Source organism: Aptenodytes patagonicus, chromosome 6 (genome assembly GCF_965638725.1).
Source record: "Aptenodytes patagonicus chromosome 6, bAptPat1.pri.cur, whole genome shotgun sequence".
Lineage (NCBI taxonomy): Eukaryota > Metazoa > Chordata > Aves > Sphenisciformes > Spheniscidae > Aptenodytes > Aptenodytes patagonicus.
This window is the reverse complement of record NC_134954.1, coordinates 34,893,468-34,906,725: the sequence shown is the minus strand read 5'-3', so window position 1 is coordinate 34,906,725 and position 13,258 is coordinate 34,893,468. Positions and strand designations below refer to the sequence as shown.

General features: G+C 51.5%; 1 protein-coding gene across 1 annotated transcript; it reads left to right on the top strand.

Annotated features, from left to right (window-relative positions):
- Positions 1 to 5,194: 5,194 nt before the first annotated feature.
- LOC143161629 (putative methyltransferase DDB_G0268948) lies at positions 5,195 to 10,211 on the top strand. Its single transcript, XM_076340734.1, has 7 exons — positions 5,195 to 5,236; positions 6,533 to 6,661; positions 6,929 to 7,089; positions 7,366 to 7,579; positions 8,248 to 8,348; positions 9,077 to 9,214; positions 9,803 to 10,211. Exons 2-7 carry the CDS (start codon positions 6,551 to 6,553, stop codon positions 9,891 to 9,893), a joined length of 816 nt encoding a protein of 271 aa, XP_076196849.1. The 5' UTR covers positions 5,195 to 5,236; positions 6,533 to 6,550; the 3' UTR covers positions 9,894 to 10,211.
- The last annotated feature ends 3,047 nt before the right edge of the window (positions 10,212 to 13,258 follow it).

Genomic DNA, 13,258 nt, shown 5'->3' with positions numbered 1-13,258 from the left:
TGGCATGCTCCGCCACAGATTCTTACCTGACTTCTTAATTTAATTTCATTCATCGGCCTAACAGTCAGTCTTCCCACCTTCCTTAATTACAAGGTGAAATCATGGGAGAAGGACTTGTTTCTTATTGTTTCTGGAAGATCCCGGTGCTGGGGCTTTGCTCCCAGCCAGGGCTTTCAGCTCCCCCCACGCGCTGTGCATCAATCATTCATAAGGAAGGATTTATGGCATGATAAGCTAAGGGGGGAGTCAGGATTTCAAAGTCAAGGGCACTCTCCTCTGCAGACTTCCTCCTCTGCCATTCAGCTTGCCCCTGCCTGACTTTATTTCAACCTTTTGTGTGCTCGAGCACAAGAATAACCAGCCGACATGCCGGCTGCTATTAAAAGGATCTGGCAATTGGCCGTGACACTTACTTACACAGGTGCAGATGCACGTTCCCCAAAATAGTCACTACTGCAGCGATTCCCTTCTCCCTCCCCTCTCCCTCGCTGGTTGATCCACTGGGTCTCTCTCTCATCTGTGCTGTCCTTTCACATGAGCACTGATTTTTTCTGGGTTGCAGATGCCAGGGAGCGGGCAGGGACAGCCCCGATCCTAGCCGAGACCTCGAAGCACGGCTATAACACACACAGCCATGCGATCAGCTTGAAACATCCTTGATTTGCAGCTAACTCCCTTCCCTACAAGGAGATTTTATCCCCCGCCCTGCTGCTCCTAAGCCAAGAGAATTATGTTCTTCATTAATTTAAAGTCTGAGCCCTCTAGGTTTAAAAAGAGCCTTGTAGAAATACCAAGTATTTTCCGATCCGTTTATTCTTCATCGTGATAATAAATCTTGCTTCTTTTCCATCAGAGAAAAAATAAACAGGGGAAAGTCTCCCAAGAGCCAAAGCCTCACTGGGGTCTTAAAAGCAAATCATTTTCTTCGCAAGGTAAAAGAAATATCACCGGCTTCTTCACAGTGTAAATAACCCGGGCGACAGAGCCAGAAGCGATGCTCCGGGGAGCAGCGTGCCCATTCCCCCTTGGGCGCTGTGCATCATCCCCACCACTACCTTCTCGGTGGGGAGGGACTCCGGGGTGGAGACATTGGCACCGTGTTTATTTGTTCCTAGTGAGCAAGAGCCTGCTGGTTACAGACTCTTTTGACCCCTCGGTGTAGTTATCGCCTAAATATAGGTCCCCCAAGCTCCAAGGCTGTCAGCTAGGAAGGAGGACGGTCTCAGCCCCATCCTGGATCAGTATCCTGGTGATGGGGAGGTTGGCCCCAGCACACCCAGCCCTCCTGTGGCGGCTGGTCACCCTTTCTGCCCGCCCTCCGGGTATCTTCCCTCCAGCACAGTCCAGCAAAGAGCTGCCACGTCAGTCGAAGCAGAAATTAAATTTAAGCCAATTAAATTCCTAAATGAGGTGCAGCACCGCAACGGGGCGATTTGCATCCTCTTCCTTTAGCTCCATGCCGCACGCAATCCATTTGCAGGGTTCAGTGCCACCAAGCCAGCACTGCGTAGGATGCGGCTGGGCATCTTCCACAGCTCGTGCTGAGGAGTCAAAGCAACGTTGGGTGAAATACAGCCCCGGACATCACCAGGGTGGGCACAGCGCGTTCCTTGATATGCACACTGGCTCTGGATTTCTTTTCCCAGGATAATATCTTGGAGCTCATTACAAGCAGTAACGATGGTGCCAGCACGTGCATCATGACCCTACTTGTCCCAGTTGCTCTTGGGGAATTGCGCGGTGTTCAAAATCTCTAAAAACGAGGCCACTCAGTTTATGCCACAGCACTGCTTTACACAGATCTAAAGGTTGGTGTGTCCCCTCCTTTGTCTTGCTCCCACGGGCAGGGGCAGGACGCAGTGGTGGTGCCAAATTAAAAGCAGCAAGCCCGTGACTTGGCTGTGGGCTACAGAATTGCTGCAATTTTAAGGTCTATGTTTAAAGACCTGCCCAAAGGGGCACCTCTGCTACCGGGGAAAAAGGATTCAGGACTCATGTCATCTACAAGAGGCCGAGTCCTGCAGCATCACCTCTACACAGCTGCCAGCAGCAGCAGGCAGAGATGTTCAGCCCAAGGAAAGGAGGGGAACAAGAAAACTATGAGTATCCCAAACCCCTTCAGGTGCCACACATCTTCTCAGCACCTTGAGTTTAGCAAGATGTGGTTAAGTGGTGTTCTTCTCCATCCGTACCTAGTAGCAACTATAGCAAAATTCCCTCGTTGAGGATGCAGCTGTCCAGAGCTGGGGTTTTCCCTCAAATTCCTCTAGGTAGGTGTGGGAAGGCAACCTGGAGTGTTTTCCAGGTAGGGGATTATCCATGGAAAAGGTGGAGAATTGAACCCTCTGAGCAAGACATTTTGTAATTCTTTTAGTACTCTGAGCCTCCAAAATTGGGAGATCCTCCGAAAGATGTAGCTCAGTGTATCTGGCAGTGTTTGAGCTCCATGGGCAGGATCCTACGGGCAGAGGCTGGTGTAGAAGTGGCGTAACCTGGAGGTGAGCGGGACACTGGCTTCATTGCAGAGAAGGAGGGTTGAAGGAGGGTGAATGACACATCATTAGGGAAAAGAGAAAACTCATTATGGTTTTTTAAGCAGCCCAGGTAGAAAACCAAAGGGCTCAGAGCTGTGGTGTCTGGGCTTAAAATACAGTCATGGAGAAAATAAATAAGAATTAATTTTCCATTTGAGAAATAGGTATAATTAATTAGAAGGTGTTTATGAGCTTTGTAACACGTGTTTTGTAGCTGCAGGAAAAGAAGCCGGTTAAGAGTTCTCCGAGTGAAATTAGGGAAGATTTTTCTGCCAGAAAGTTATGGCTGGGGACAGCGTGAACGCAATTACAGAGCCAGGTGTGCTCCAAGAGTGACATTTGTATTCTGGATAAAACAGAGCAGCTCTTCTGCACCTACCAAAACAAGGTAGGAGGGTGTCCTGGTTTTGAAATATTCAGAAATATCAAAGCATCTGGTTAAGGTGACGTCAGATGTTTTGTTTTCACAAGGCAGCGCTCTTTCTCTTGGATGTCAGGTCATTACACTGAGAAAAAGAATTCAGTATAATATTTACTGACGTGCAGTGAAATGAATCACAATAATAGAAACAAAATGGCTTTTTCCATATCAAGATGAGACATTTCGGTGCTGCAGAAATGACAGTGCTGTTGGTGTGAATAACACCGACAAGTGACACAGGAAGACTGATAGTAGTCTCATTTGGGCTTTTTTCCCAAAAATAGATTGATTTTTTTTTAAATAAATTTCAGAGTGAGATGCATTCCCAATGAAAAAACCCCAAACGTCTCTCTGGAAATGGTCTGAGTGGCTGCAGTGAAACCCCAGCGGCCGAGCGGGGAGGACGGCTGCATACCCAGACCGCCGCAGGAAGGTGAGGACACGGCGTGGGCTGGGACTGCCGGCGGCAGAGGAGCACAGGGAGGTGTCAGAAGCACTCAAGCGAATACCTCTCTATTTCCCAAGGACAGGAATTGATCTCCTGGCCATAGATGAGGTTAGGGCTTAGCTTGCTGATGCTGTTTGGAAAAGCAAAGCTCTGGGAGCCGGTTTGCCACTGCATTCTCCAGAGGCACAAAGGTGGGGAGGAGGCAAGACTTTAAGAGAGTAGGTGTGGAGGGATGGCGGTATCTTACGTTCGCCTTTTCTGCATTAAGGTTAGGGTTTGGAGGTCTATTGATTCAGGACCCTGCGATGTAATTTAGAACCTCAGGGTCTGTAGGTCTGGGGAAGGAGGCGGTGGGAGGATCCCAGGGTGCTTCAGTATTTCTTAAAGCCCCCAGACTTAATAAGTGGGCTGGTAGGGATCATGGGCAGTGTCTGATTCTCTGTGGCTGGGGTATAACTCACATTTGGGCTAAGGCTCAGCAATCCAAAGCTCAAGAAGACCAATTTATTGCTGCATGGTGCAGGGCCATCAGAGATTAGCTGTCACTCAGGGAATATAAATAGGCCTAGAGTTGGGGTAAGGAGTCAAAGGCAGCTGAATCCAGTGTGCCAAAGGCTGGGAGAGCTTAGAAAAGGACTGGTGCCATTTGCAGCCCATGCCTGGCTCGCGTTTTCTTTTACTGTAGGTGTTTGGTCTCAGCTGTGGCCAGAGGATAAGCAGATAAATGTCATCTGTACGTTGCCCATGAGAGCAGCCCGTGCTATGGGGACCTCAGAGTTAGGAAGAGGGCAGGTGACTGAAGCCCAAGACATCATCCCTTCCTGTCTGCGTTCACGCTCTCAGCAAAGTACAGGCAAAATTAGGGTATCTAAACCCCAAATAGGCCAGACTCCTGCCAGATGCTGCAGCACACTGTGGGTTATGAAAACACGGGGGCCTTTGGTGCTTGTATTGTATTTTCTCTTGGTGCAGCAATGTACCCCTGGTACAATTAAGCAGCAGATGACCCAAATGAAATGCTCAGGACACAAGCCCAGTAACTTCAACTCACGCTTTGATTCAGCAAACTGCTTCAAGGTGGCCTCCATCTTCAGCCCCTGGATAAGTTCCACTGATTTCTCTTAAAATTAGGAAGGTCTTAAAGGCTGTGCTAATTAGCATAGATTCACAAGTGCTGTGCAAAATACAAACTCAAGTGAACGTGCTTCAGGCAAACCATGGCTCTGATGGCTTCAGCTGTATGCCATAAGCAGTACTCTGGCACGTGAAGGAGTAAAATCCTGCCCCAAATTAGGAGAGGGGCTTTGCCTAGTCCTTAAATACCAATGCCCTGTGCTCCCAAACTTAGCGTTGGGGTTATATGGGCTCTATTTATGCCTTTTTTCTTTCTGCTGGACAACAGGAGGGGACTTTTCAGCACAGCCAGACCTCTGTAAGTATGGCTTTGGGTGCCTCCAGCATTTGAATCCTGTTCTCCTGCTACCACGCAGTATCTGCTGGCCTTTGTGTCTGCTTCCCGATATGTGCATTTTGAAAGCTGTTATTAATACCCGCAGAAACTCTGTAAGGGTGAAGGCTCGGCTCTCGGGCTGCAGGGCCTCGGTGGGATGGAGACTCTGCAAGCTACCTTGCAGTTTTTGCCCGCCTCCGCTCCGGCCGGGCAGCGTGGGGAACAGCCGGGGCCCCGCCGGCCGCGCTGCCCGGGGCGGCCCCCCGCTGCCGGGGCCCGCGGTACCGAGGGCGGCGCCTGTCTTCCCCTTTGTCCCGGCCCAGAGAGCGCCCCGGAGCTCCGAACTGGGAGGTGCTGGGAGGTCCAGGCGGGGGCTGCAGGCGGTAAGAGGAGGGGTGAAGCTGGCGGGGAGGGGGGCTCGCTGGTGGGAGGAGGCTTCTCCGAGAACGTGGAAAGCACCTGGAGGACCCTCTTCCGAAAAGGGTTTTGGCAGGGCTGCTGCTCCGTGCTGGGAGTGTCTAGTCCTGAGCTGGCTAAGCCACTACCTAGCTCAGCATCTCTTCTTGCATCACAAGCTATATTAACCCTTTATTGCCTGATGTTGGATATTTGCATCACAAGCTATAATAACCCTTTATTGCCCGATGTTGGATATTTGTGTGTCACTTGAGAAACTTGCTGTTGTTGCATCCTTCTGCCCACCTCACTTGCTGTGTGCATGTGACAGGGTGCAGTTGCCCGTCAAATGAGGCAGGGAGTCCTTCTGGCAGGATCTCGGGGTCTGTTGTCAGACCACGGAGCTGTTGCCGTCTCAGACGGTGCCTGCTTGGGCACAGGGATAAACAGGATACGGCTGAGAGCCTTCCGGTGCGCTGCGATGGGCAAAGAGCAACGTGCTGGCAGCCACTGGGCCTCGGCTCATGGGACCCTGCCTGGTGGGCGCAGGGACTGTGTGGTTTACAGCAGCTGGGGGGGGGGGGTGGTGGGGGTAAACTGGTGGGTGAGCAGGGGAAAGCTGTGTGCTTTATCTGTGAAAATATCTCTGATGGCTGGGCAGATGGTGCTGCGGACACAGGGCTGAGCTGGCAGGAGGCCTAAGGGGCCCTGCAGTGAGGCCAGGCTCACCTCTGCATGTAGCTCCGGGTGATAGGGTTAATGGGGCTCTGGATTTAAAGGAGACTTGGAGCATTTCTGGGGCAGGAAGGGGTGAAAACATATTGGACGGTTCAGAATGTGCACATTGGAGTTGCTGTGATTGTGTTGCTAATACTAAAACATGGATTTCCTTAAAAAAAAATACCTCAAACCCCAAACTTTTCTGCTGTTAATTTTTCTGATGCTCTGCTCAGTCCCCCCCAAATTCAGATACTGCAGCTGTAATTGTGATTTATTTCAGAATACACCCAGGTGGGTGGGGAAAGCAAAGGAGTAAGGGGAAGAAGGGCTTAAAAACCTAGAAAGCTTTTTCTTGTCAGACGTTGCTGGTTTGCTTCTGCAGTTAGCTTATACCTGTGGGGAGGGATGCTTGGAGAGCAGATTCACGCTCCCTCGCTGGAGCCTCATGGACAAAGTCCTTCCCGGGCCCCTGCCAGGAACTGGAGACTTTAGCGGTCACAGGCTAAGGAGGCAGGAGGAGTCTGATCCTGCAGTGACAAACTTGTCTTGTTGCCTCCTCCCAGGTGCCAGGTCACCCAAGCATGGCCACCCAGATGTTCGAGGGGAGAGGGCATGCAGCTATCTACCAGAAATACAGGTTTGCACCGGGCAAAGAGCTGCAGGAAACCATCCTCTCCTACCTGCAGGAAAAGGTAAGTGGGATATAGCCAGGCTGTAAGAAAAACAAGGTAGTAATATTTATGGGTAGTAGTATTTACCCTGCTGGGAGTGTTACCTTGGTTGGTGCCACAGGGAAGAATAAATCAATAGGGCTCAAGGCAAGATGTGGGCACAGAAGAGCCTTTCTAGGGGTTGTGCCATGCCAGGACCGTTCCTGTGTGGATGCTGGGGGAAGGAATGGGGTAAAAGCACAGAAATTGGCTGGCCACCTGCTGATATGCATCTGGTCCTCCTCACAGAGGGCAAACCCTGCTGAGCTGGTTGTGGATGTCGGCTGCGGGTCTGGACAAGGCACCCGCTTCCTTGCGGCACACTTCAAGAAGGTGGTGGGAACGGACATCAGCGAAGCGCAGATCCAGGAGGCCAGGGATGCCCCTTCCCTACCTAATGTCTCCTACCTGTGAGTGTCGGGGGAGCAAGCTCAGCCGAAGGCAAAATTCAGGTCCTCATACAGAGGTGGTGTTTTGTGAGTATGATTGTTGTAAGAGCCAGCCGGCACCAAAGAAAATCCCATTTGATGGGATTCCTGGTGTGAATGGGCATTATCCTAGATTTACAATAGCTGTGGTCTTGCATCCCAAATGGTCATCATCGACTCCAAAAAATGTGCACTGACTTCATGTCCTGCTTCCTAATTCCCATGTTATACACTGCCTTTTTTCCTTCCCCCTTCCAGTGTGTGCCCTGCAGAGGAGCTGCCGTTCAAGGATGCCTCAGTGGACATCCTGACTTCCTTTACGGCTGTGCACTGGTTTGATATTGAGAAGTTCATGAGAGAAGCAAACCGGGTGGTTAAGCCGGGTGGTTGCGTGGTCATCAGCACCTACACCGTGGACATGAGTCTGCGTTACGGAAACTGCTCTGAAAAGCTGACCAAAGCCTTCAGGGAGGTGAGGTGATGAAACCCAAACCTTGGGGCTTCCCCTCCTGGTCTGGGCAGGGGGAAATGTGTAGTACTTGGATGCAGAGAAGAAAGCAATGGGCTTGGGGGGGGGGGGGGGGGTTATGACTAGAGGCCTCCTATTACAGGATGGGGCAGAGGGATGGTTAAATACCAGGACAAGGTTGAGATGGGTGTTAGAGGTTTCCATGCAGTGCTGGGGCTGGCTGGATGAGAAGAGGGACATTAGGACTAATAGGGCAGGCTTTGGTGTGGCGGGAAGGGCTGTGGAGCAGATTTGGGGGGCTGGTATCATCAAAGAGACTTCTCCTGTTGCCCTGATCACTGTGAAAAGAATGGGAAGCAGAAACTGTTTGGGAAGAGGTTTTCTTGGTGATGTTTCTTGACAAAGAGTGTTCCAACAACTCACTAAAGGGAGACTTTTCACTATGAGTAACAGCAATGTAGAGGACAGGACCCTTATCTCTATAACAAAATAGGATCCTTGAATTCTTGACATTGAGGAGCAAGATTTTGGTGAATTTTAATGCAAGGAGTATTTAAAAAAAAAAGTACATGTATGAATGCATCAGACCTAGGGCCAAGCAAACCTGAGTTAAGTGGAAACTGAGAGCTTCAAGTAGTTTTGTGTTTGTTTTTATTATGCTGTCATTACAGTCCTGGGACCTGCTTTTAAAATACTCACATAATAGAATAAAACTCGTCTTGGAAGACTACAAAGAGATTTTTGAGGCCTTGCCATTTCCAGACAAGAAGAGGTGAGCAGAAACCCCTCGGCGCAGCACCAGGAGTTGGATAGAGGTGGTGTCTCTGTGGGGCTGCTCTGCCACTGGCCCAGCGAGGACACAAGGGAGCTGGGTTTGTCAGAGCAGGTAGCTGCCTTTGCATTGTGGCGGAGCCATGTGGCTGCATTTCCACTCCATTGGACTTAACGCAGCTCTGTGTTGGGCCAGGAAGCGTGGTCTAAGGGCTGCGGAGACCCTTCCTGCTCAAGGTAGAATTGGATTAGATTTTTTTTGTTGGTTTATGACAATTTGAGGCTTCTGGGAAGATCACTTAATGGGTGAAGGGGAAAACTAGAGGGAGAGAAAGAACCTGCCCCAGACCTCAAGGGAGCTGGCACCTGCCTCCCCACCAAGGCATGGGGCAGGGATGGACTCTGCAGGCAAAAAGAATGTGTTGGCAGCAGTGTTGCAGAGGTGGTGGTGTCCCAGCTGCTGGAGGGGAACAGGCTGTGTGAGTAGGTCTGTGCTGACAGGGCTGTTCAAGTCACTGTTAGATGGTCCCTGGGACCATCCGTGCTTCTCTAGTAGTGCATCAGTTAGAGCTCCTGACCCACCAAATCCCACAGTCAGATGTTGCTTCCATGTGTTGGACCTTTGGTGTCAGGTATTTTATTCACCACCACCTCAAATCTGTTGTCCTTGTTCCACTGCCTTTGAAATTTAACTTGCCAGTGCTTCTTTCTTCCCCTTTCCCCTTCTAGAATCACTGATATCTTTGACAAAATTCCCATGACTGTTGCTGGTGTGGTTGGTTACCTGGAGTCTGTCTCTCCATATCAAGCCTTTATGAAGAATGACCCCAAAGCTGCAAAATCCCTCCTCCAAGAGACTGAAAAGAGGTGAGAAAACTGCTTGGGAAAACAAGCAGGACATAGAAGACCCCTCTTACACAGTGAATGAAGAGTGAGGTTGTGGGGACCCCTTCAAAGCTAGAAGTGAGCTGTGCAGTGATATGTTCCCTCCTTCCCCCAGGTGTGGATGGATACTTGTCAGTGGTTAAACAGTGGATCCTCAGCTGCTGACAGCATGATTGACCTCAGTTTGAGTCAGTTGACTTAAACTTTAAGTCCATGTAGCTGTGTGGTGTTCTTGTACTAATGTATCCATGCAAGTCTTGTGTCAGATGTATCTTGAGTTTCTTTGCTTTGCTCTTGATTAGCAGAGGGCAGGAAAAATATTGAAGGCTGCATCTTAAGGTATTTTGGCCCACAATAAGGGCCTGGTGCAAAGCTGGGAAGGGGAGGCATCCCTGTGCCTGCTAACTTATTAATTGACCAGGACAGCCCTTGTGCATGTGTTGGAAGCATCTGCCACCAAGACCTTGGTGCTTTGGGTGGAAGAGACCTATCTCTGGTTGTGGATGTTGCCCCACATCAGGTGGGAGCTGGCTGGGCAGAGTGAGACCCTTCCTCTGCTTCTTGTTTCAGGATGCTGGAGACGATGGGAGTTTCTTCTCGTGAAACCCCGGTGGAGTTCTGGGTGAGGCACGTCTGTGTGCTGGGGTGCAAGGGACAGTGAGAGGAAAACCCTTCTCCTGATCTGGTGCTGGAAGGGAAGGAAAAAGTGGGTTGTCTCCTAATACTCCACTTGTAACCATCCTTATTCCTTGGGAAGATCGATGCCGATTTTGGTGATTAAGATTTTGATCTTCTGTGGAAAGCAGATGTGGGTTTATGCCTGCCCTTGGGTTCCTGTCCACATTGGTCCCCCAGTCTGCCCAGTGCTGGCCCCCTCAGCACTGGAAGGGTCCAGTTTCAGACTGTGGTGGTTGGATTGCACATGGGGATGAGAATCATAGTAACAGCTGAGAAACTTGCTGCATTTATTACATGATAATAAAAAAAAGCTGAGGAAAAAGTTGCTTGTGGTTCCTCTTTTTAAGAGAGGCTGTAGAGCACCTGCTGGGGTGGGAATAACTGCACTTCATGGACATTGCTTACCTAGGCTCTGAGTGGCCTTCTGTTTCATGGGATAGATGGGTTTTAGGTAGAAAGGGCCATTTGCCCCTTTCCCTGCCCAGGCTAAGCTAGGAGCTGTGTGCTGTCTTTGAAGGCTGAGCTGGAAAGGGGTGGTTCTCACCACTATGTGACCCCATCCCTGGTGCTTTGCTGGCTGGCGCAGGCCTATCAGCAGCTTATCTACCCCAGGTTTGCTCAGTGCTGTGCCAGCACTTGCTTTAGCCCTCACAAGGTTACTTGCCCCAGCACAGCTTGGGAGCCTTTCTGGGATTGCTGCCGCAGTGGAGCAGGTTCATGCTCCCTTCAGTCCCAGCCTGCTGTCACTCACCCATGCTGCAAAGGCAAGATTAGTGTCTGTGTTTTGGGGAGGGGCAGATGGAGGCAAAGGGTTCAAAGCCAGACGCAGCCCAGCACAGGTCCCCTCCTGTTTACTTTCTGGAGACTTTAATTCCAGGCACAACCTCTGCAGGGACCTTTCCCTTTCCTGTAATTCCTGCCCCTGGCAAGAAGGCTGCCCTGATGCCATGGGGAAGGCTGTGGCCTCACTCTGTTACACCTTGGTGCATTATTAAGGAAGACAGAAGCACACCCACACCCCCCCCATAGAGAGAGTGCCTGGAGGAAAGCTGGAGGTGCTTCAGCTGTGGTCCTGGGGCTCTCTGGTATGGTCCTGCCATGGGTGCAGAGACTGAGCCTCCTTAACCTCATGTGCTGGTTTTGGCAGGGATACAGTTAATTTTCTTCACAGGGGCTAGTATGGGGCATGTTTTGGATTTGTGCTGGAAACAGTGTTGATAACACAGGGATGTTTTAGTTACTGCTGAGCAGTGCTGACACAGAGTCAAGGCCTTTTCTGTGTCTCACCCCACCAGTGAACAGGCTGGGGGTGCACAAGAAGCTGGGACGGGGCACAGCCGGGACAGCTGACCCCAACTGACCAAAGGGACACTCCACACCATATGATGTCATGCTCAGCATACAAAGCTGGGGGAAGAAGAAGAAAGGGGGATGTTTGGAGTGATGGCGTTTGTCTTCCCAAGTAACTGTTATGCATGATGGAGCCCTGCTTTCCTGGAGATGGCTGAACACCTGCCTGCCCATGGGAAGCAGTGAATGAATTCCTTGTTTTGCTTTACTTGTGTGCGTGGCCTTTGCTTTACTTATTAAACTGTCTTTATTTCAACCCATGAGTTTTCTCATTTTTACCCTTCCAATTTGATTCTCTCCCCCATCCCACTGGGGGAAAGTGAGTGGGTGGCTGTGTGGTGCTTAGTTGCTGGCTGGGGTTAAACCACAACACCTGGTGAAGGTGCTTGACCCTGGGCATATCTCTATTGAGGTCACCGAGTGCTGGCTCAGCTTGCCCAGGGCAGGGAGCAAAGGCTTTGACCCTGCTCGGTGGCTCCCAGGAAGGTGGTGGGGTCCCAGGAAGACAGCTATGGGGAGGAAAGCCCAGTGCTGATGCTAGGCTGGTCTCTGTGTCCATGTGTTGGAGAAGATCTCATCGAGTGGTGATGCTGGATCAAGCCCTGCTGCAGGTCACTGGTGAAGAGGCTGCATCCGGTGTGGCTTGTGGTTGGGTGAGCAGCACCTGTAAAAACCTCCCTTGCTGGGTGAGGATGGGGCTGGTAGCTTGTCATCTCCTGAAGAAGCACTAGAGGTCTCTCCCTGCCCGGGACTGCACCGGATGACGCATCTAGTGGGAGGCACGTGCCCTGTACAGCTGCCTCAGCCGGGGAAGCCCCAGCTGGGCTGGCAGGGCTTGTCCTGGTGAGGTGCATCCCCGCAGCCGTGCCTGGGCAGGGAAATGTCCCCAGGGAAGGGACACCCTGTATCCCTGCAGTGCTGGCACAAAGGCTCTGGGAAAAAGTGCTTGTCTAGGTTTTTTCCTCATTTTAAATTTAAAACAGTCTGTTTAAATCTGCTCGCTAATTAACTTTGCAATTAACAGCCCTTCCCTCCCCAGCATCGGTGGGATGCTCAGCGCATCCCCCAGGATGACCACCCGTGATGTAACAGCAGGGATTGCACCACCAACGTGCTCGGGTGTGGTGTTAGCAGCACGAGGCATGCAGAGCGGCACAAACCAGCCCAACATTGCGGCGGCTGCTACAGATCGCATATGCTGAGAGGTGATGAAGGGTTATGGGGTGCATAGTGGGGGCTGGCAGCGCTTTGGTGGCACTGACATGCCAGGCCGGTGAGGATGGGTCCAGGGACGGCTGCTGAGCAGAGGCCACCTGATGTCCCTTGCCCTGGTGCCACTGGGCCACAGGCAGGGCTCCCGCACATCACCCAGGTTGTTGTGTTGTTTAGTTGGTTTTTTTAAAAGCTGGCTTTTTGGGGCACTTTCTCATTTGTTTTTTCTTTTTTTTCCTGTTTCTTTTCCAAGACCAGCAACTCGAGCATAAGCCGGTTCCTCCTAAACGAGCCGACTGGCTCCAAAAGGTGTCGGGAAGGAGCGATCTGGGCTCCTTCTTGCCACCCTGCTCCAGTGGCATGGCTTGTGGCCAAGGCTTTTCCACGCTCATGCCATGTGGCAGCTGATGAGTCATGGGGCGATTGCCTCAGCCGGTGCCAACCCTGCCCTCAGCCCTACCCGTTTTCGCTTTCCTTCTTGCACCTGGGACCTCCCACACACCCGGGATTTCTTGCTCCAAGCAAGTTCCAGTGGCTCCAGCTCATTGGGCCATGTGAATCCGAGGAGGGGGCTCCATCGTTGCCATCTGGGCCGCATTCCCAGCACGGCACCGTCTGCAGTTGGGGCTGGGACCTGCTGGGGCTAGAGTGATGACTGCCACGGATCCCCAGTGCCCTGCAGACCTGCCAGGCATGGCACGGCGTCCCCAGCCCATACCGGCTTTGGGGGACCCTCCACTGTCATGGCAGGAGCTGGCACTAGCGCAGTGTGGAGGAGCCATGCCG

Excerpts from the sequence above, each read along its gene's own strand:
- LOC143161629 (XM_076340734.1), top strand. The coding sequence starts at position 6,551 with ATGGCCACCCAGATGTTCGAGGGGAGAGGGCATGCAGCTATCTACCAG. Across the intron at positions 6,662-6,928 it reads TCTCCTACCTGCAGGAAAAG|AGGGCAAACCCTGCTGAGCT; the intron begins GTAAGTGGGATA and ends TCCTCCTCACAG. Across the intron at positions 9,215-9,802 it reads CTCCAAGAGACTGAAAAGAG|GATGCTGGAGACGATGGGAG; the intron begins GTGAGAAAACTG and ends TTCTTGTTTCAG.